Genomic DNA, 21250 nt, shown 5'->3' on the forward strand with positions numbered 1-21250 from the left:
TAGATTAGAAGAATTGCTAATTTTGTCCAATCCTGTCTTAAAAAAGCAGAATCATCTCTTATTTTAACCATGGAGCCACTAAAATGATTTGCAGCTCATACTCATGTAAATCTAAGGCCCAACCTGAGCAGAACATGAAGCTTTAGGTTTGTTCCTTGTCAAAGTCTTTGCATCCCTGAAACGGCACTTTCTGTCTCCCCCTCATTTGTCTCTGTTTGTGTCTTTAATGGGGTTTGACTTGAGATTTCCTTCTGCTTTGATGTGCCCAACTCTCTGCTGGATTCTGGGCTCAGGGGGAGGCAGTAAACAGAGAAAACGGAGCGTCAGGAAAACCTCCTCATGCTGTTTGATCATCAAACCACAAGCAGAAAATGTTCAAACGAGGAAATCCTCATGGCTGCTGTGGCTCCGATTAATAACCATGATGGCTTTAACGCTCCATCACAGAGTTAATGATCTCAACTGTTGAGCACAATAAATGAACTAATGTGACCAATTATATGTCAGGAAAAAACGAAAAAGCAACTTAGATAACGACAAAAAAAAAAAAATTCTTTGGAGAATCATTAAAAATGTAATTTTCCAGACTAATTTAAGGACGCCAACCCATTCTTTTTTTAATGACTTTTTTTTGCCATAAAGGAACAGCATCCTGACGTTGGGAGGGAATCCTGCTCTCACCTAAGCACGCCTCTTTGATCTCAGTCTTGTCCGTCCTCTGAATGATCTTCACCACAAATATGACGGCCAGCGGGGTGAGGAAGGAAATGGCCTGTCAGGAAAAAACAAACAATAGATCCAAGAATTGCTGCTGCATCACAGATGTACAATAAAAGTCGTGTCCACAACAGAAAACCGTTTTTTTGTCACAGACATGATCTGCATCCATGATGGAATGTGTGCTGAATTGACAGAAATATCTCCTAACTTTCACAAAAATACTTGCCCATTAAATGTGATTTAAACTTTCTATTTTTTCTTTTTTAATGATGAATAATCCAAGGTCTGATGCTTGTTTATGAGCGTTGACCTTCAGTTATAAACAATAACTGGGGAGGAAAAAAGCTGGGGCAAAAAGATTTCAAAGTCGTTGTGTGTTTGTGGCAACTTTGGAAACATGAACAACTATTACAGTGTTTAAGTACATATATTTCAAAAAGACAGAAAACTAAACTAAATCTTTGTTTTGCTTTTATTGCCTGTGTATTTATTACAGGCTTAAAAAAGGTATAATTTTGAGTGAATTATGAAAGAATTGGTTAAGTGTAAACGACCTAACGCAGCTGGAGGCGATTTTTAGCCCCAATGTGGGAGAAAGACATAACAGCAATGCCCAGTGGCTGAGAAAAGAAGCCAGCAGGCTCCCTGAACAGAATCCAGGAACCATCACAGTGGCAGACATAGTGAAGGGGATCCATAGTTAACAGGAGGAGCTACAGTTAGAAAACATGCTGCACACAAAAGGAAAAAAGGATAAGAGTTGTTGTGGTCATTGTTGGCATGCACAATTTATTAGCAGGTACTTACGAACATGACTCTCTTGGGAATGTGGTCCGACTCCACCAAAGGATTCTTGTAAAGCCAAAGCTCCTCTGGTTGAATGACTCTCTCAAAAGGCTCCAGAAACTCAGTGAACCTGTTTCAAAGAAAATAGACATTTTTCAGACATTCACAGGCATTTCTAGGGTTCAGATTGCTTAGTGCCTGGCACAAACAGCCTTTATGGAGGATGTGTGTTTGTGGCAGAGAGTTGCATTTATTGGCACTTTGTGAATATTTTTATATTTTCCTTTGTATCTTGAAATGTTTTTTTTCTAAAAGGACATACATGCAGGACGGGTAAACAGAAGGGAGCTGGATAAAGAAAAATAATCAAACCTAATTGAAGAGAAAACTTAAGGAGCAGCAGGTGGTCACAACAGCAGACAGCGCAGCAGGCACCGACCATCAAAAGACTACAAATCAAACTAATCTGAGGATGCAGCGTGCAGAAAGACACGCCAATAACCGTTGGGAATGATGAGGTGAGTGAGTGCAGAGTTTGAAATAGGGGTAAATAAGACCTAGCAAGAGTAAAATTAAAAACACAAACTCCAGCATCAGCCCCACTTTTCTAAACACCAGGGCCCTCATTTCTAAAGGTTGCGTACGCACAAAAGAAGGCGTACGCCACTCTCTACGCAATAATTGAGATTTATAAGAAGCAAACTTGACGGGAAAATGTGCGGTCCTTCACGCAAGCTCTGACCCAGGCGTACGCACAAAAACGGGTGAAATGAGAAACGGCGACGCCGTCGGCAGATGGAAGAAACACGTGAAAGTGAAAATGACAATACTGCCTCTCAGAAATAACTTGAAGACTTCACAAAGCAAGTCTGACAATTAACAGCTACACGAACACCCGTTTGATCGATCAGCAGTGAAACAAACAAAAAAAAAAATCAAACGAAAATTACAACAGAAATTCAAATGAACACTTATTTGCAAAAAGAAAAGTGAAATATGTTCTGCAATATTGCCATGTTGTGCAATTCATCCTCATAAATAATATATTTAACAGAACGAAATAATGTACAAAACTGATTAGCCGCGTTTATAATGTGTCCGTCTGGCGGAGCAGATATAGGTGCAATTAGACAGATAGATGGATAGATAGATAGAGATGCATTAATTGCCCACTGGGGAAAGTTGTTTTCATAGTAAAACATTTCTTCATAAGCTATGGAATTATGGTATTCATGCATATGCCTTTAGTTTGTTTTATTTTTTTTATTTTTTTTTATTTTATTTTTTTTTTTTTTGTGTAAGTACTCTTTATGTGAAAAACAGTGTTTATCTGTGTGTCCCACAGAAATGCGGCACAAAACTATGAAAAAAAAAATAATACTAGAAATGACCTGATCCAACAGTTGTCCCATTGCACAGGATAAGCGTCAGTATGTTTGGTACAGTATGAGTAAAACTATATAAAAGTGGAAGCTGTTTTCATGCTGGGCCAGAGCCGAACGTTGGGTTTGAAAAGCTCCCAGTGTTCTGAGCTTCAGCCTCGTCGTTCTCCGGCAAATCTTCAGGCGCCAGATCCGCCTCGAAAATCCGCTGCAACAGCGCGTCCACCGTCCGATATCTTTTTGAAGATATTTTAAACACCATGGATGAACGACTTGGGGTTGGAGATTCCTCTGTTCCCAGGTTGTTGTCCATGGTTTCCATGGCGTTCACCAGACTGTTGTCTAACCTTTCCTGCTCCATAGCAAGGTTGAGCTCCTCGATTTTCTTCTCCAGCGATGTCTGCAGGTCAGAGTACTCCAAGAAGAAGGCCTCAAGCACGAACGCCACAAAGATGTTGATGATGATGATGACTACAGTGATATGGAAGATGACGAAGAAGATCCGTGCGGACACGTTTGTGACAGTGACGAAGCCGCTGCTGAGAACATGCCACTGGTTGACCACAGTGAGCTCCACCAGCAGGACGAAGGACGACACCACGTTGTTGAAGTTGTTCTTGCAGTAGTTGAGATTTGCGAAGGCCGTGCCTTTGAGCAGCGGGTTTCCGCAGTACTGCTTATCAGGGTCGCTGGAGTCGTCGTAAAACTTCACTTTATTCTTGAAAATCTCCATTCCCAGCATGGCAAAGATGTAATACACCACAACAATGAGCTGTCCAAACGTAAAGATGGCAGGTCCGATCCGGATCAGCGTGTTAATGATTGTGCGGAACCTCTGGATGTTGTCCACCACCCGGACCAGCCGGAGGACTCACAGGATGAAGACAATGTCCAGGATCTGGCGGCTGGTGTATTCCCCCGATGATCCCAAGGCGGAGTTTACGCTGGTGGCAATGAGAGCAGAGACGACAATGATGGTGTCAAACCAGTTCCAGAAGTTGTGTCTGGAGAAAAAAGCTCTTGGCTCAAACACATAGAGCTTCAATAGGATCTCCAGCAGGTACAGAGTCAGGAAAACCCATTCAGAGTTGGAGATCAAAGGGTTCTTCTCATCCAGACCGATAAACACGGTATTCACAAGGACAATGAGGTCAAAAGCGATCACAAAGCCCCGATGTTGAACAACTTTGCAAACGAAGCGGCTTGGAGCAGACTGGTAGAAGTTGGGGAATAAATTCAGGAAGGGGTGCGATCGAGGCTTAAGAGCGATCACCTCAATGTTGAGGAGGTCAGCGAGCTGAATAAAAGCCACTTTATCAAGGAAGCCCTGGTTTTTGTCGTCGCAGACACTCCATATCAGCTGTCTGCGAGCACTGCACAGGTTGGGCTGCACCAGCGGGATGAGCTGGTTCCAGTTGTTCCTGGTCACCACAGGTTGACCGCCTTCTTCCCTCTGCTCCTGCAGAACTGCGAATGCCCGCACCATTTTGTGCCTTTTGGCCCTGACCAGCTGCCGTACCTCTTCCTTTAGGTATTTTTTATAGTTGTTGTAAACCACAGCCAAGAAAACGGACATAAAAATGTAAGTGTTGATGAGGATGTACAAGATGAAGAATATGGCAAAACCAACGTTGGCGTTGTACGCTGGCATCATGACGTCAGGGCTGTTGGCTGTGGTGACGAGGACGTACAGATCAAAGACTATATCCATGTAGTTTGTAAAGTACGGCTTTCCATCGATGGTCTTCAGATCTCGTTTGCCCAGCAGCTTAAGAGCCATGAGGGAGAACAGCAGGATGCTGAACATGAAGAGCAGGAAGACGTAGAAGATCTGAGGAAGAGCGTTCCGGATGCTCCTGAACGCTCGACGGAGCTGCCGTCCTTCTGTCACGTTGATCAACAGCAGCGGTCGCAGGACTCTGGACCAGCGGACGCCGTAACAGTCCGCAGCTTTCAGGGCACCATAGATGACCATGTCAGTCAAGGTGAGCACCAGCGTGGCGATGACGCAGAGGTTTTTGGGGTCCTTCCAGAACTTGTCTCGAGGGATCACCTTAGCATAGTGACCCATTCGTAGGGTGAAGGCGAGCAAACAGAAGAGCTCTACGAGCATGGTGGCCCACGTGGGCAGCGGGAGGACAGCCGGCTCCTCAAAGATGGCCAGAGACAAGTTGAGCACGATGAAGAAGTAGAGGAGCATCTTAAGGATCCAGTGATGGTAGAGCAGATAGAGCCTGACAGCTTGAGGGGAAGTGTCAAAGTAGATGTTCCTGTTGTACTGAGCATCTGACACGTAAATGGCAGCCAACTCAAAGTCCTCCCTGGTTTTCGCAGCATTCCCTCCGTTTGGAATCCGTTTTCCTCCTGCAGACTCGTCAGGAATGTTTTCCTTCTCCTTTGCTGGCTCTGACATTTCTGCGCAACACGGTTCTTCCCAAAACTTCGGAGCTCTTCAAAAGTTTCCAAACTTTTAGGGTTTGTGTTGTGTGTCCGGAGGATGAAGAACAGATTTTCACGCTTCTTGTTGACATTTACTGATAAAAAAGTAGCCATCCATCTTCCGGGAAACGCATTAGAGGTTTTCCTGTGTGCTGCAAAGCCACTAGGTAAACTTCTGTCATCCCAACTTCAGACTGTCTCTCCTATATTCAGGGTTTCTGTTAGCGCTGCTCTAATAAACCACCAACTCAGTTGCTTTAAATTGCCGCCGGAAACGAGGACGTTAAAGGCAACGTAGTTTGATTCTTTCAACTTTTACATGTAAAAAATGTTAGATTGAAAGAAACACGTTAGCATAATATTTACAGTCTTTGACATGTAACAAGTTTCGAACACTATAATTCACCAAAATATCTTTCTTTTGTTTTTTTCTCTTTTTTTGTTTTATTTTTGATAAAACAATGTATGGCGTATGTCTCAACCATTCAGAAAGCAACAAGAAATTACATTTGCGCTGATCAATTTCCCATTTCCACGTTGATTATTACCGATATCTGTAGCTTGTCAGATGTAATTAAATGGAGGGAAATAAAATGCCCCATCACAATGCGTAATGACGCACAATGGCTGATCTTGGGCTCTTAGAAGATGTGGCAAATGGAAGAATTGGGAGTGAACGCATCTTTAGACAGCAAGAAGACTTGCTGGCAAACGAGGACGAGTGGCTTATGAGCCGGTTCCGACTTCCTCTGCGAGCTTTTGGGGGGGTGTCACCCGGTGCATCTGGCACTTCGTGTCCCCCTGCGCCTCAGTCACCACTCCACTTAAGGGATTCCCCAATTATTGCCACCAGTCGCTCATCAAGAGGGGTCAGCTCCGGTGTGTCCACCCCACTCCCAACCCGTGGCAGACACACTCTGGCGATGCAGCGCCAGACGTTTTTTTGCCTCGACTTTGATGTCCGACCATTTCTTTTTTATTTCGGCCACGGTCCGAGGTTGTGAGGCTGCAGCATTTCCGGCGTCTGCCACCGTTTGCCGCTCACGTGCCTTTTTGGCATTAGTAATGCCCACACTGTGCCCTCCAAACAACACTTTTCTCCTCTTTTCCACCTCGCCAACGATAACTTCTACTTCACATTGAGTGAAGTTACGTTTTTTGGATTTCCTCTCTGTGTTTGCCATGGTTTCGCAATCAATGAATATTCATTTGTGGGCGTTTCGCGGACTATTTATGGGCAACTATGGGCGTGTCATGAAGCCGCAAAAGCTGCGCTGCATTTAGAATCGGTTGTGATTTATTAAGGTAAAGATGCGTAGGATGTGCGTGCGCACGGTTTAATAAATCCGAATATTTCTGTGCGTACGCACGTCCTATGTTTCATCCGTACGCCACTTCTGACGCAAATCCTACGCAAAGTTTTATAAATGAGGCCCCAGGACCGGGGCTCTGAAGCACCAGAAACACAAACTAAAAGCAGAGAAACAGTTGAAGCAGCAAAAGGGTGGTGGTGGTTGGGGGGGGCTGCATTTCTGCATAAAGTGGAGGATGAGATTGTAACCCCTCTGGAGATCAATCAGACAGAAAGCATGAAAGACTAAATCTCAGGAATGCCCAGTCAGCAGCCGTTTTCAAAATGATGCATAATTATGACGATTTTGGAGCAATCCGATTCTTTTTGACTCTCATGTACGTTCACAGGAGTTTTTGTGTGACAACTGAAGGATAAAGGTTCAGCTCACACTGACATGTTTGCAGCCTGCAGTCACCCTCTGAGGGCTTTGAATCCATCATGGAGTGTCACTCTGAGCTGCTTATGGTGGGCGTGGCCTGTCTGTGACCACGCCCCCTCTTTCTGCTTGTGTTTCTTGCATATGACCATAATGCATGAGTGCGTTTGCCTCTTCAACCCAGTTTTTCCTCTGTTCTCGTTTTCCTCTGAACTTATTTCTTTTAGTTCCCGTTGTGTCTTCCCAATGCATGATGGGATTGCTGATTTTGTTGCGATTTCATCTTGCAAGTCTTCCCTTGGCTCCTTCTCTTGTCCATTTTCTTCTCCCTCCTTGTGCTAAATGTTCGTCCTCTTTCTTTAACGTAAGCTTTTCCTCAGGACGTACTCTGGATTTTGGAATTTCATTGCATTTCTGGTCTTGTTCCATTTTTGTGAGGATGGTGCCCTTTGGTTTGCTTAGTTTGCAGTTATGTGTTCTTGGTTTTTGTAAAGTTGTTTTTCCCTCGTCACAGTCACTCCACTTGTTTGTGTTCTGATGTGAGGTTTGCTCACAGTGTTCATGTTATGTTTCTTCGTGACCCTTTGGGTTTTGTTATTCCCCAGATGTATTAAATAGTGACGTTGTTTTCCTTTCTTCACGCCTCGTCTTGGATCCTGACTGGCTCAGTGTGGGTTGGATCTGTCTTTTTCCTGCGTCTGTGCCCCTCGTCGGCTGTGATTCTGGTCTGTTCTTACAGAATCCTGATGACTGACAGTTTGTGCAAAACAGTCTGAGGAAGACTGCAGGTCAGCGATTTAAATAAGACAGGGGCTTGGTGGCTAAAGGCTCTACTTCCAACTGTACCTTTAGAAAGTCTTTGAACTACAAGCAGTTTATGAGGTTGTAGCCTGCATTTTGTGAACAAAGCGTTCTGTTTGGATGGTAAGGCACTAAGAGGTTCTTCATATATTATGTGGTCATACCATGTAAGGCCTTATAGGTTAGCAAGAGGATTTTGAACTGGATTCTAGATCCAAGTGAAGCTAACACAGGGGTAATGTGTTCTTTTCTGCAAGAAAACAGGCCTCAACACCCACCTAGAACCATACAAAGCTCACTTATCCCTCTATCCATCCATCTTGTTCCATTTTGTCCCTTATGGGGTCACGGGGCTGCTGGATCCTATCCCGGCTACTTATGGGCGAAGGCAGGGGACACCCTGGATAGGTCCCCAATCTGTTGCAGACTTATCCCTCTCTAAGGACCAAATCGCTCAGTCCAAATCAGCTTTCAACTCACAACTTATTAATTCCAACAATGGCAACTGTAAACTCCTGTTTCAACTGATCGACAAAAGAGAGTGTGTGCCAATGTGGTTCCCTGGTATTTATACAAAAAAAAAAAAAAACATTAACAACACATAAATGCCCTGTAGGTAGTACTATGTAAAAACCTAGTGTTTACAGCATAACCCTTGTGCTATCTTATGGGGTCCAGATGACCCGATCCTTCCATTGAGGTGTTCTCCCTACCATGACAAAGGTGGATAAAGGTGGAAAGATTTCATGTAATCCATGGACACCAGTGAAGATCACAAATCATTGAAGAAAAAAGGTTCAGAGCACTGTCTAGTGGGTCTAGATGACCCAACTCCCAACATTAACGTGCCTAGGATAGCACAAGGGTTAATACCAAGCAGGTACCAGACAAGTATTAAGCAAATATAGTACCACAAAAATACACAGCATGTACCCTGTAAGTACCCAGTAGGTACAACAAAAGTACCATACAATTACCACTTAAATACCCTGTAAGTACTGTAAAAGACAGCGATGTACCTCCAGACCGACTGCCCCCTCACCTGCTGTCAACTGCCCTTATGATGGTTTTCACCCAAGAAGACAAAGGTATTGGCTCATCCATCCAAATGATCAGAATCAGATGTCTGAATCACTTGGCCTGGCCACAGGTGTATCAAATCAAGCCCCCAGGAGCTCCGTGAATTCCAGCGTAGAACTGTCACAAGACGCCACCTGTGCAACAAATCCAGTGGGGACATTTCCTCGCTGAGTTCAGTGGGTATTTTAGAGGATTTCCCTCTCAGGAATGGCGTCACCCAGCTGATGTACAGTATCTTACCCTTCTAATTCCCATTGAAGGAAAATGCCCCGCCTGATTTATTTTCTACCAACTCTGCGCTCTGGCTCCTGTCGTCTTAAATAAATAATGATGTTTCCAAAGTTTTTCTCCCTTGTATTATGTCTCGAAAGTTAAAACCTCAAAGAAACAGAAGCAGTGCACAGAAGACAGAGTGCAACATTCTGCTCTCAGGGAACGGAACAACATCAGGGAGCTTTACAATATATATGAGACGCGCTTTGGGAAAACTGTTCAGCTTGAGCAATCTGATGCAGGATTCAAGGTTTCAACTCATTCTGCTGCCTGAAGTCAGTTCCAGCTACCAAGCCATGGCTCCCTGCAATCAGGTGATGTGTACAGAAGAAATCGGGGCACTTTGGAGGGCAGCACTGATTGCAAGTGCTCTCTGCAGAGGTGCACATTTTGCTGCAAATGCCCTAAATGCATACGAGATGAAGAACTGAGGGTGTGCATCTGACCATCTGCCAGACTGGGATGGAAGTCATAATGGGTTTTCCCCACCAGGTAAGTGGTGTGTCATCCTAATTGCCGCCACGTGTTTCTCTCCATTTACTACTGCAGTCATTGAATCATACAGCAGGAGTCTAGTTTTTTCTGGGAGTGGATTGATGGAAATTCAGATTCACTGTCTTTTCAGGTTAATAGTCATGCATGACTTTTCTATTGTTCCCTCACATCTATTAGGCTGAAGAAGAGAAGAACACATTTGAAAATACCTCTAAAGGCCAGTTTACAATGATAAGAGTACTTCTGCCAATAAAAGTACTGCGATGAGACAGAACTACAGAAAAAAGTGGAAGTCAACATTGTTTCTTTGAAGCATTAAGAGCTTTTACACATAGACAGTATAGTGCAGTATGATAGTCTATTCATCCTCCTAAAGTATGCGATATGAAGCACCTCTAACCATTATTACTAACTTAAGATAGAATTTTCTGAGATATGGAGAAAACCTTAGGGCTGCAAATTGTCTCCACATAATAAATGCATGTTTAATGTTTTGTATATTTCTTTCCCCCCCAAAAAAAAAAAATTCAGGTAAACGTATAAAAATGCAACATTTGCGTTATAACTTTCACAATAATTTCCTTTGTAGTTTATTTTCTTAAAGGCAGCAGTAAAGGAAAGGAGTTCTTGAATTTGCATGCATTTTGATCATATTTAAAGTTGAACCTCTATGCCCTTTATGTCTTAATAGCATCATTTTAATATACTGGACTTTGAGGTGAAGCTGACATTTTCTGGTCTCCCTTTTTATGTGTTTTTGTTCTTCCGGGTTGTGTAGAGGACGACAAAAACAAAAGTAAATATCATTATAGAAGTGGAAAACTCTACCCATTTCTCTAACAGGGAGAGTTGCGACCATAAAAAGGACGATTCTCCCCAAAATTAACTACCTGTTCTCAATGATTCCTTCCTCCAACTACTTGGTTCAAATCATTAGACTCATTCATTTCCCAATTCCTCTGGGAAGGTAAACCACCAAGGATCAGTTTAAAAACTATTCAAAAACCTAAAGATAGAGGAGGACTAGGCCTTCCAGACTTCCAGGACTACAACTGCGCGAACAGATTGTTTTATGTCCAAAAATGGCTGAATCCTGGTGTGCTAGATGAATCTTGGCTAGACATAGAACAAAATCTCTGTGATAACCTAGATATTTCTAATTTACCTTTCTTCAGTTCTAAAATTAAACAACACAAATGCTTCAGAAGTTTAAACATCAGCTCATCTCTAACAGCCTGGTGGGATTTTCTTAAAAAAAACAACCTCACATTATTTCCATGTAAACTTACCCCCATTTGGAATAACCCTGACATTTTAATTAACAAAAACATGATTCACTTTGCTTCATGGAAGAACAAAGGAATCCAGCAGTTCCAGCACATAATTCAGAATAGAACATTTATGTCCCTCTCAACGTTATCCTCAATCTATGGAATTAGTATAAACAAATTTCTAGAATATCAGCAGCTTAAATCAGCTATAAGCACTAAATACTGCCTGACCCAAATAGACCTAGACCTCCCCTTACAGTAACACATTTCATGGACCTTAAAAATCCCAAACTCACCTCCAAAATTTATAAGATGCTATCTGACATAGAGGAAACAATTTACTTACCCGTGACAAAATGGGAGTCTGAGCTATCATTGAATCCTAGTGATCAATGTTGGCTACAGATCTGTTTGAATATTTTTGTTTAATATGACCAAAAGTCCTAATCTGCAACTTATTCAATCCAAGATTCTCCACAGAATTCACTACACCAGACAGAGGTTATTTAAAATGGATCTCAATCAGTCTGCTATATGCACACAGTGCATAGGTAACAACATAGACGACTCTTTGCATGACCTGTGGGTCTGTCCATCTGTCCAATCATTCTGGAAGGTCTGTGAGGATTTATCAATCCGGTTTGATCATAAGATTCCTGCATGCCCCAAACTCTGCTTATTAGGTGACCTGAATAAAATCAATATAGAATCTAACATGGCTTATATGGTTCTCACTGCTACGACGGAGTTTTAGGGCCACGGTGAGGAAAAAGAATTCTGGCCAACATGACGAGAAAAAACTCGACACAAAGTTTAGAGAAAAAACTCCTTGTGTCGAGATAAAAGTCAAAATAAAGTTTCGAGTTTAAAGTCGCAATGTTGCGCGAGAGCAGTGAAGCTGAGTCTTTCAGGAGTATTCAGTGTTATGGCTGTTAGTGAGCTAGTGGCTTTGTATTTAAGAGTTTATGACAGAGTTATATGGCCACCAAAAAAAAGTAATTTCATTAGGAGATAAAAACTCGTAAATTTACGGGAAAAAAGTCATAGATTAACAAGGAGAAAACCCAGAAGTTGTCTGTTTATCGGAGCCTAGCTTGAAGATGAAATATGTGGAGCCTTTTGTGAAGCTTTATTTCCGGATTATAGGTTTAAAACAAAGAGATTCTGAGTCTTTTGGCGACTCAGAATCAGATTATTTTCCGTGTAGCAGTCTTTCCGGGGTTCGGTGTCAGTAAAGCGGACTTTCATATGTAAAATAAGGAGCTCAGAGACACGTTTGGGTGTAGAGGACTGCTGCAGCCTTTATTCTCCTTTTCATTCACATAACCTGAAGTTCATCTGTCACATTACGTCATGAACCTGTCATCCGAACATAAATGCGGAAGTAAACAGTGTTCCATACGCCCCCTCCTGCAGATGAAGCGACCCGTTTGATCATTAAAAAACAAAGATGAATGAAAATAGTCTATTATATTAGCATTACAACGTTGAAAAAGGCAAAAAGTGCTCCTCCTCCTCAGACGGAAGCATCACACAAACGTAGAGATCTGGTCTTTGGTGGAGGAAGAAATGATTCAAGCAAACAGCTGCAGGGACAACCGATGACGGCTTCATCATTGGGCTGCAGAGATCCTGCAAACCAACCATCAATAAATAAAACTTTAATGAATCGTAAATCAATCAAATGAGCCTCCAGACATTTGGAACGTTATCAATAATCATTCAACTCACCTGTTCAACAAAGTTTAGTCGGTCTGCTCTGCTGCTGCACGGCGTTCACCTGCTGCTCTGCATGCTCACTTCTACAATAATCTCGTAAATTTACGAATTTTTCTCTCGCGCGCAACATTGCGACTTTAATCTCGATACTTTATTTCGACTTTTATCTCGACAAGACGAGTTTTTTCTCGAAACTTTGTGCCGAGGAGTTTTTTCTCTAAACTTGATTAAGTCGACATGACGACTTTAACCTGTCGGCTTCAGACTCTCCCTGGCTCCAGCTGGTTAGTCACATCACCTAGTAGGGGTGGGATGGGGATGGGTGGGATGGTGATGGGTTGAGCCGGGTCCTGGCTGGTTGGGTGGGCCGGGGTGGATTTGGGGGGGTGGGCTCTCTGCCGGCAACTTGGCAGGGGTTCCTGGGCGGGTGCCTTCTGGGCGCAGGGTAGGCTGTGCGGCTGACCGGGAACGGGTGCCATGCTGGGTGGCTGGCCGCCGTGGCGGGGGCTGGGGGGGGCTTGGGGTTCTGGGGCCTGGGGTCGTCTACCAATGGCTGGTGTTTCGCCCATGGCCAGCAGTTGGCGCGTGGCCTGGCCCCCCGGGGGTCGATGTTGCATTCACAGCAGGGGTTAAAGGGTTCACTTGGGTGGGTTTATTTTATTATTATTATTTTAGTTTTTTATAAATATAAACATTTATTTCTTTATTTTACTATATTTCTTTTTATTATTATTATTAGTTGTAGCAGTATTAGTATTATTTATTATTATTATTATTATTTCTTTATTATTATAGAAGCAGTTTCTATAGTGATTTTTATTCACTCACCATTAAGCAGACATGCTAAACGTTAAATGCCAAAAATCAAAGCCTAGATTAAAAAACTATAAAATAAAACTTATTTTGATTCTGAATTTGTTTAAAGTCCCACTCCGATCATCGTTCGATCTATTTTGTGAGGCAGCCATGGTGCAAAGGAAGAGTGGTCGACCTCTGATTGGAAGATCTCAGGTTCGGTGCACGCCCTTCTGTTGAAGTGTCCTTGGAGCTTTCTAAGAAGGTAGAAAAGTTCTGCATAAGTATACGTCATGTCCGTTTATTTTTAAAGAGTTCCCAGTTTTTTTTAAATTTATGATTATTCTATGTTTAACTAAATCAAAAAACCTGTGCTGTTTTCTAGGACATAGTGTCTGCAGAGCGGCAGAAGGTCATTAGAAATTCTTGTCTAAGTTGTGGGCGGGGCTGTTGGCACAGAACAAGCTTGTCTCCTCTTCCCCACCCTTTTGCTGTTAATAACCAAATATTAACAGATGGCAAACCAGCACAACCAGCAGACCAGAAGTGGGTCTTTGTTTTACCCTTCAGGGTTTATTCCGGCTCACCTTTTTTTTTTATGAGATTTGGCAAATTCAAAAGAAAGACTTGGAAAGACAAAAAAAAAGACATTTTAGCAAAAGACATGGCTACCTGCCTAATTTAACAGTATTCTTTCTCAGTGGTTAGTGGCCACCTGCAGAAAGAGCACTACTGTCTCTAATTAGAGGCCCCTCCCACACTAACTTAATTGTTGGTTGCCTTTAGCAGACTCTTCATTCCTCCTGTTTCATCTTCAACCTTTGTTTCATGTCGTCCATCCTTCTGTAGAATGTTTTCATGTTCTGAGGAGGTTTTGTGCTCAAACATTTCATTTTATGACAGCAGTTTTCAGCCAAGAGAGCTTTGTTTATTCTTTCATGCTATAGACTATAGTCATTGTAAAAAGCTAAAGACAGGGTTAAATAAAATTAAAAAGCCATACAATCCACGTGTTTTTTTTTATTATTTTACTACTTGATTTTTTGTTTTTTCCTATATAAAGATTCTTTACTAATTGAAATCTTCTTTTCTATTATTGTGCATTCGTTCTTCTTTGTCTCCCAGACAGAATGATCCTGTGTTTTCCCCTTTCTCCATTGAAAAGGTGGCAATCACCATGGTAACCAACGGGCCCCGCAGGTCCTCTTGGTGAAATATGTGAGCTTGGCTATGCCCGTGCATGCACAGACTCCACTGATGCCTTTTGGTCTTGATTAAAACTTAAGAGAAAACTTTTCAGGAGAAGCTTTGATAAGGAGGCGTTTTGGATTCAAGTTCAGACTGATCAGTATGATTCAGTGTTAAAGTCAGAACGTGTTAAAAGAGCCACATGTGACTCTTAACCCTCCACTGGAGCTTTTGGCATTTTAGAATAAAATATTTATATGATCTGAATAAATAATAGGCATTTAGGTCCTTTTTCCCCACTACTGTCTGTCGCCTGTCCAAAGAGAATTTGCATATTTAATGACAATAAATTCACAGCTGAGGGCGATATCAAATTACAATAAAGTCTAATTCTATTTTATTTTTTTTATTCTAGTTATCCTGTTCTAGTTTTTTTTTAACTTAGTTTAAAAGTTGATTACATCCAGCTTGAATTCCCAGGAAGTAAAACATTGGATGAATTTGATTGACAGCTGTACTTCAAGCTATATGAGACATTACAGCTGCAGACAAGATGAAAAGAAGAATGTAAGTTCACAGAAATGTTTCTAATTGAGATTTTAATGTCCTGTTGTAGTTTCAATTCAAATGATCCTGGGGGATTAGAGTGTTTCTAACACAGTTATGGATGCATAGCAGCAAACATGAGGAGCTTCTGTCATTGGATTACATTTGATGTTTGCTGAAGATTTTTTCCTGAGAGTTTGTCATTTTAGAGAAGCATGTCTTAAATCTGCTGGTTTCTTTTCTAACGGGGTGTTTTTTTTCTGTTACCTTTGACATTTAAGGTCAAACATGGAGGCTTCTTTAATGGTTATGCATAGTTATTTATGCCAGCTCAGGATGTTTAGTTTGGTTCTTAAAGCCTGTTTGTGGTATTTTGGATTTGTAGACTTTCTAGAATCATTGCTTGAAGATGGCATAAGTATAGCCCCCAATTCCACAGTTAGAAACCTCTGGGTTTTATTTGACCAGGATTTATCATTTAAGGCTCACATATCTCAGGCGTGTAGAACTGCCTTTTTTCATCTGTGGAATATTGCTAAGATCAGAAATATACTTTCTAAGAGTGATGCTGAAAAACTCATCCATGCATTTGTTACGTCGAGGCTGGATTACTGTAACTCCTTGTTAGCAGCGTGTCCTAAGAGTTCCTTAAGAAGTCCCCCCCCCCCCCCCCCCCAAGCCCAGCCCTGACCTCTAAGCTTAACTCTAACCAGAAGCTGGGGTAACTATGGTGATCTGGGGTTCTGTCCTCTACTCTCATCCACTTCTCTTCTACTCTCCTCTATTCTTGATCATTATTTATCATTTAGTTCTCCATGCCTCTGTTTGCTGCAGTGATTCATGTATTGTCCCTCTTTTCCTCTCCCCTCCTGGGGAGTGGGAGAGCTTCCAGATTCCAGTTGGCTCATCCGTGCTCCAGTTCCTGACCGTGTACCTCGTCTCTGCTCCTGCTCCTACACTTGGCTGTGGATTCTGCCTGCAGCTCGCCTTGCGCCCCCAGCCGCCCCCCCCCCCCCCCCAACTCCGTCTGGATGAAGCTCGTCTGCTGGACTTTAAACATGTAGTTGTAGAGTTAGATAAGTTAATTCCTCTCTCTGAGTTCTGGTACATCGCCTGTCCATCCTGGGGGAGGAGCCCTCCATGTGGACACCCCTGAGGTTTCTTTGTTTTTGCTAGAATCTTTTTTTTTTTTTTAGGAGTTTTTCCTTACAGAGGAGGGTCTAAAGGCAGGGATGCCAGTTTAGTTTAGTTTTTTCTGTTTAGAATCTATTGAATTGTGTGTGTTCATGATCCTTTTGATTTTATGTTTTACCCTACATCTATCTGTTGTGATTTCGGGCTATACAAATAAAATTGAATTGAATTGAAGTTTCAATACTGTTTTGTCTGGAAAAAGTCTTTTCGTTGAGTTTCTTTCCCTCATTTCTATGTGCTGGATGGTTTGGACAACAGTCTCCTAAAGTAATCACGTCTAGAGTTTTCCCACAGGAGTTCTTGTGAAGGGGGGTCTTTTAGTTTTTACATGTTTTAAAACTTATGGCTGAGGTGCTCCTATAAAAACCTGATACATTATTTAGACTTTTGCTGATATCAGTCTGACTCAGGATTCCTTATGTCCTCTCCCACTCCTTCAGAATATTTTAATGAAAGTTCTTCTGCTTCATAACAATTTCTAGTTGCTGTACTGAAGGAAAGTGCTTAAATATATTTTTGTATTCAAATATTCATTTTTATTGTTTGTTGAATCCCAAACAACTTTTATTGATGATCATTTTCTGGGTAACTAAGAATGAAATAAGGAGGACAGCACAATCCAATGCTGTAACAGGGGGATCTCAGTGGCAAAGACTGGATGTCTTGTTCAAAATGGTCATGGTTCAGTCCTGCACCTTCACTTCCTGAGTAATCCTGATTGTGCTCCGGCTGTGTTCACACTATTTAAGGCGCTCAGTTTCACTTCCACACTGCCAGTTGGTTGAGTCTTTTCCCGTTCCAGCGCGTCAGTTAAGTGACACCTTTTCACGTTCACGACCCGTCTCTGGCCTTAGATTTAGAGTTTCAGCCTGTCCCTTTTGGAAGTTCCTGCCTGTATTTCTCCTCCGTCTGAAGCTCTTGCCTCACTTAGAGACGCAGCTCGACGTCGGTCATCGTCTGTCGGAGTTTCTGCCAGAGAGATCTTTATCATCTCCACCCCAAACGTGGAGCCATGATTACCACGTGTGCATCTGGGGGCAAATCCACTTCCTCCAACTCTCTCTCTAATAAGTCTAACCTGTGTGTTTCTCTGCTTTGGTTGTCCTCCTGAATCCTAAACTAAAATGAAAAAAAAAAAAAAAGTTGTCAACTCTGTGGTATTTTATATTGTCTACTTTTATTACTCTGACGATAATGCTTTAAAATGTACTCTTTTCAGAGACAAACATCCCAGACAAAAATAAAAATCAGTTTTTTTTTTGTTTTTTTAAAAAAAATAAAAATAAAAATCAGTTTAATGTTCTTTATTTCATGTCAGATCCTGAATTATTTTGTAAAGTTAACAGTAACAAGTTAATCAAAAATTCACCTCTAAATTGTAGACGGGACAGTTGATGCACAGCCACCTATCCCCCCCTTTCTCTACCTCATTGCTGAGAGCTCTCTGTTTACATTCTCTCTCACTAGCTTACAGCCCCTCACACCCCCAACCTAACACTAGCGTTAAAAACAGCAGCAACATCAGATCCATCAGTCCAGTTCTGATCCAGATTCCAGCTCAGACCAGGAAAACAAAGACCTTCATGGATCCGTTGGTCTGACAGTGGATGATCAGAATGGAGCAGAGCAGGAAGCCTGGGGCTCTTTGTCAAACAGATTTTTTTTGTTTACTACCGATTTAAAAATAAAGAATACTCAGATTAAGTTCTCTATAATTGTCCATCATCAAGAACATGTTAAAAACCCCAAAACACCTTTTAGGTCTTTAAGCTCAGCTTCTATAGTTTCATAATAGAGGAGGTAAGGAGAGATGCTGGCATAAAAAAACTGCCCTGTGGCTTCTTTGTTTCACTGGGGGGTGGGGGGGTGGGGTCTTAAGGTAGCCATTCTGTGCAGTTTACCCCAGGTTTTGTGATACACATACGTTACAGTCTGATATTGTGATGACATATCTTAAATTCATTGTGCAGACCTATCCTCAATTATAATAATAATCATCTGCAGTTTCAGTTATTGTTCTTATATGTTTATGCATGCAAGTGTCAATCCAGCTATAGCAGCGTTTTCCCTGACAGACTCCTGGGGGACTCCGAGCGTCTGATCACACCCAAAGCCGCGAATGTTTTGGCTGAAAAGATCAGGAACCTGGGAAACAGCAGGAAGCAGACGGCGAACGCTGGCAAAGGCAGCAAAGGGTTTAAAGGCTCATATAATGATGCTGAATCCATTTCTAAGGATGGGGACTTTAAAACAGAGCCAGCAGCATTTGCCTAACAATATTCATCATTTGTATTCAGCATCTGGATTAGAATTGAAGTCACACTTCCATCTGTCAATTCTCTTTGGCAAACCACAGACTTGATTATGGTGAAAAATGTAAATCAGGATGTGAAGTTGATGTCACACCCCCTCTCTGTGTTGGTTATAGTCATGGCGCTGCATGCCGAACGTGTCGGGAATACACAGCATCAGGCCTGTCAGAGGCAGGGAGCTGGGAGATGCTGGGTGACACTCAGCAAGATCCCCAGAGAGATCCCTTCTCAAGGTGGCCAAAGGGGAGAGGAAGAAAGAAATGTCACAAAAAAGTTTGGTGGGCTGTTCAGTGGGCAGAGGGGTTTTAGTTTGACATCATTTCATTTTCATTCCTGACTGATTATGTCTAATTTAGGAGGCTGAAATAAATCCCTCTGCAACTGGCAGCAGATGCCTATGGCCACAGACGTGGATTTGAGGCAGGTGGAGAATAGAACAGGTGCAGAAGCCTGAGGCTTTCATGATGCAGCCACACGGACAGTTAGGGATTCAGGAAGTGAGTGTGAAATGTGTGAAAGCGTACAGAGATATCCCACAGCACAACAGCAAAGAGTGGAGCCGCGGGACGACAAAGATTTGGTGGAAGTCTATTCAAGAAAACTCCTGGTGGAGTCCTGCATCTTCCTGTTGAACCTAATGGTTGATCATTTTTCCTCATCGTGTTTCAAATGTTTAACCTTTTATTCCAGTTTGACATTTGTTCAAAATGGATTGATCGCTAATTAAAAGGAAGAAAAGCTCTCACTCGTGACTTAGCACTTGTTGATTTGATTGGTTGGTTTATTTCAAACATAAATTATTGAAGTCTACAATAAAAAAATGCAAACACTGGGACTGAATGGCTGGGACTGTCAGCAGGAGGACGATGTTTTACACAGGTACTGCAGTGCTGCATGTTCAGGTATTTTAAAGACAACTTTGTTTTTGATCGTGTCAAACTTGACAGCAAAAACTGTTTTCTCTCCTGTTTTACGGATCACAGGCTTCCTACACGACTCAGTCTGAACTTTACATTTCTGGATGTTTCAAGTGTAAATGGATTAAACTGTTGAAACTTCCTGCACTCAGGTTTGGTAATTGCTGATCATTCAGTCCAGCCAAGGCATTATGCAAAATAAGAGTCACTTTTTCTGCCCATTTTCATTAAACTAGTGAACCAGTCCATTAAAAGGAGCCCTCCAACAACTCCACACAACTTTAAGGAGCATTTCCTTTCAGACGACTCAGTGAATTAAGCTGCACAAAAGGTTTGCACCCCATGATGGATTTAACGCTGCAGCAAAAAGACGTCTTCTTAGACCGCCTCCAGATGTTAAACATGAGGATCATGAACAGAACTGGATCAAACCCAGACCAAACTGTCTTAAAGCTGTTTGACATGCACACAAACGGAGCAGGAGCACGCTTTGTGTAACCAGCGGTGAGTCTGTCAGAGCTGCCCTTTGTCGCAGATTCTGTTCATAACCTACTCTGACAGTCATGTCCAGGGCAGCCTGAAGTGGTGCAGGGCTTTGTCTAAGAGAGCTTCAGAGTTTGGATTCAATGCTTCCTCAAACTTCCTTTTGTCACAATCAAAGATTTGGAGCCAAGAGTTCCAGTTAGCCAGCTAACGGAGGAATTCATCCTCCAGGGTAAAAATAAGTGGCAGTTTGTCGAACTATTCTCTTAAGATTTGAAGAAAAGGGATGGAGTGTGAGACTGATCACTGCGTAATGCTAACTTTCTACTGTTCATTGCAGTAAAAGTCCAAAGGCGAAGATTTGAAACTGCAGATTATGTTCTGACTCTTGGCAGAAGAACAAATGATAAAAAGATCGTCCTAAGAGAGCAGCTGCACTCAGGAAAGGAGATGTGGGACTTCCGGCTATATGAAGTTTTGATGAAATTGCAAAAAGGAAGATCCACCTCAGCTCCAGGTATGCTGGCTTTGCTGATTCATCACTCAAACGTTACTTAATTGGTCTTCACTCTGAGCCAATAGCGCCTTTCCTCATCACAATCAAATTCCTGCCTTTAAATTGACTGTAATTTCTTTAGTCACAGACTTCTGTACTTTTCTCCTTTTAGCTCTTTGATTCGCCGCGGTCTGGTCTTAACCGCCATCAGCGTCCGGGCTCTGGGGTCTTTTAACTTGGACCGAGGTCATCGCAAACATGGAAGATTTCTCCGGCCCAGAGCCCAACCACCAAAGACTTCTGACTATTCATGCTTTTCTGTTAAATCTTTCAGAAAAGATCCCCCTTATTGAAATGGAATTTGGAGCTAACCTCTTTTTTTTCCAAAAAGTTACATTCATGTCCAACCTTGTTTCCCTACCCCTCTGGCTCCTCCCCATCTTTGCAATCGTAGGGGCATTTGAAGCTGTAGTGGTGTCTGAAAGTGTTTTTCAAGGAGGAGCCACAGTGACTTAGGGTTGGGTTGGGTGTCGAAACTCATTTCTTCACATGGATGTTCTCTCAAGCACAGAAATTGACATTTAAACGCAAGGATGCTTGTTTTTACACGACTTTTTAAAGTT

At 42.2% G+C, this 21250-nt stretch overlaps 3 protein-coding genes across 6 annotated transcripts in view; all 3 read right to left on the reverse strand.

Moving 5' to 3' along the window:
* The window catches only part of plpp4 (phospholipid phosphatase 4), a 54860-nt gene that overhangs the window by 14538 nt on the left and 19072 nt on the right, over positions 1-21250 (reverse strand). For all 4 annotated transcript variants that reach the window (XM_020709792.3, XM_078932499.1, XM_078932500.1 and 1 more), the window contains 2 exons: positions 1528-1636; positions 682-772 (listed from right to left, as the gene is read on the reverse strand). In XM_020709792.3, the coding sequence (XP_020565451.1) occupies positions 682-772; positions 1528-1636 (200 nt within the window). The remainder of the gene's footprint in view (positions 1-681; positions 773-1527; positions 1637-21250) is intronic.
* Positions 2755-3630, reverse strand: LOC144984233 (uncharacterized). Its single transcript, XM_078932501.1, has one exon. It carries the CDS (start codon positions 3628-3630, stop codon positions 2986-2988), a length of 645 nt encoding a protein of 214 aa, XP_078788627.1. The 3' UTR covers positions 2755-2985.
* Positions 2755-5581, reverse strand: LOC101173809 (two pore calcium channel protein 1-like). The gene has a single exon (XM_078932498.1). The coding sequence runs from the start codon at positions 5299-5301 to the stop codon at positions 3760-3762; it is 1542 nt and encodes a 513-aa protein (XP_078788624.1). The 5' UTR covers positions 5302-5581; the 3' UTR covers positions 2755-3759.

Source organism: Oryzias latipes, chromosome 15, assembly GCF_053564925.1.
Source record: "Oryzias latipes strain Hd-rR chromosome 15, Olatipes_Hd-rR_3.1".
NCBI classification, from domain to species: domain Eukaryota; kingdom Metazoa; phylum Chordata; class Actinopteri; order Beloniformes; family Adrianichthyidae; genus Oryzias; species Oryzias latipes.

Excerpts from the sequence above, each read along its gene's own strand:
- LOC144984233 (XM_078932501.1), bottom strand. The coding sequence starts at position 3,630 with ATGCTGGGAATGGAGATTTTCAAGAATAAAGTGAAGTTTTACGACGAC.
- LOC101173809 (XM_078932498.1), bottom strand. The coding sequence starts at position 5,301 with ATGTCAGAGCCAGCAAAGGAGAAGGAAAACATTCCTGACGAGTCTGCA.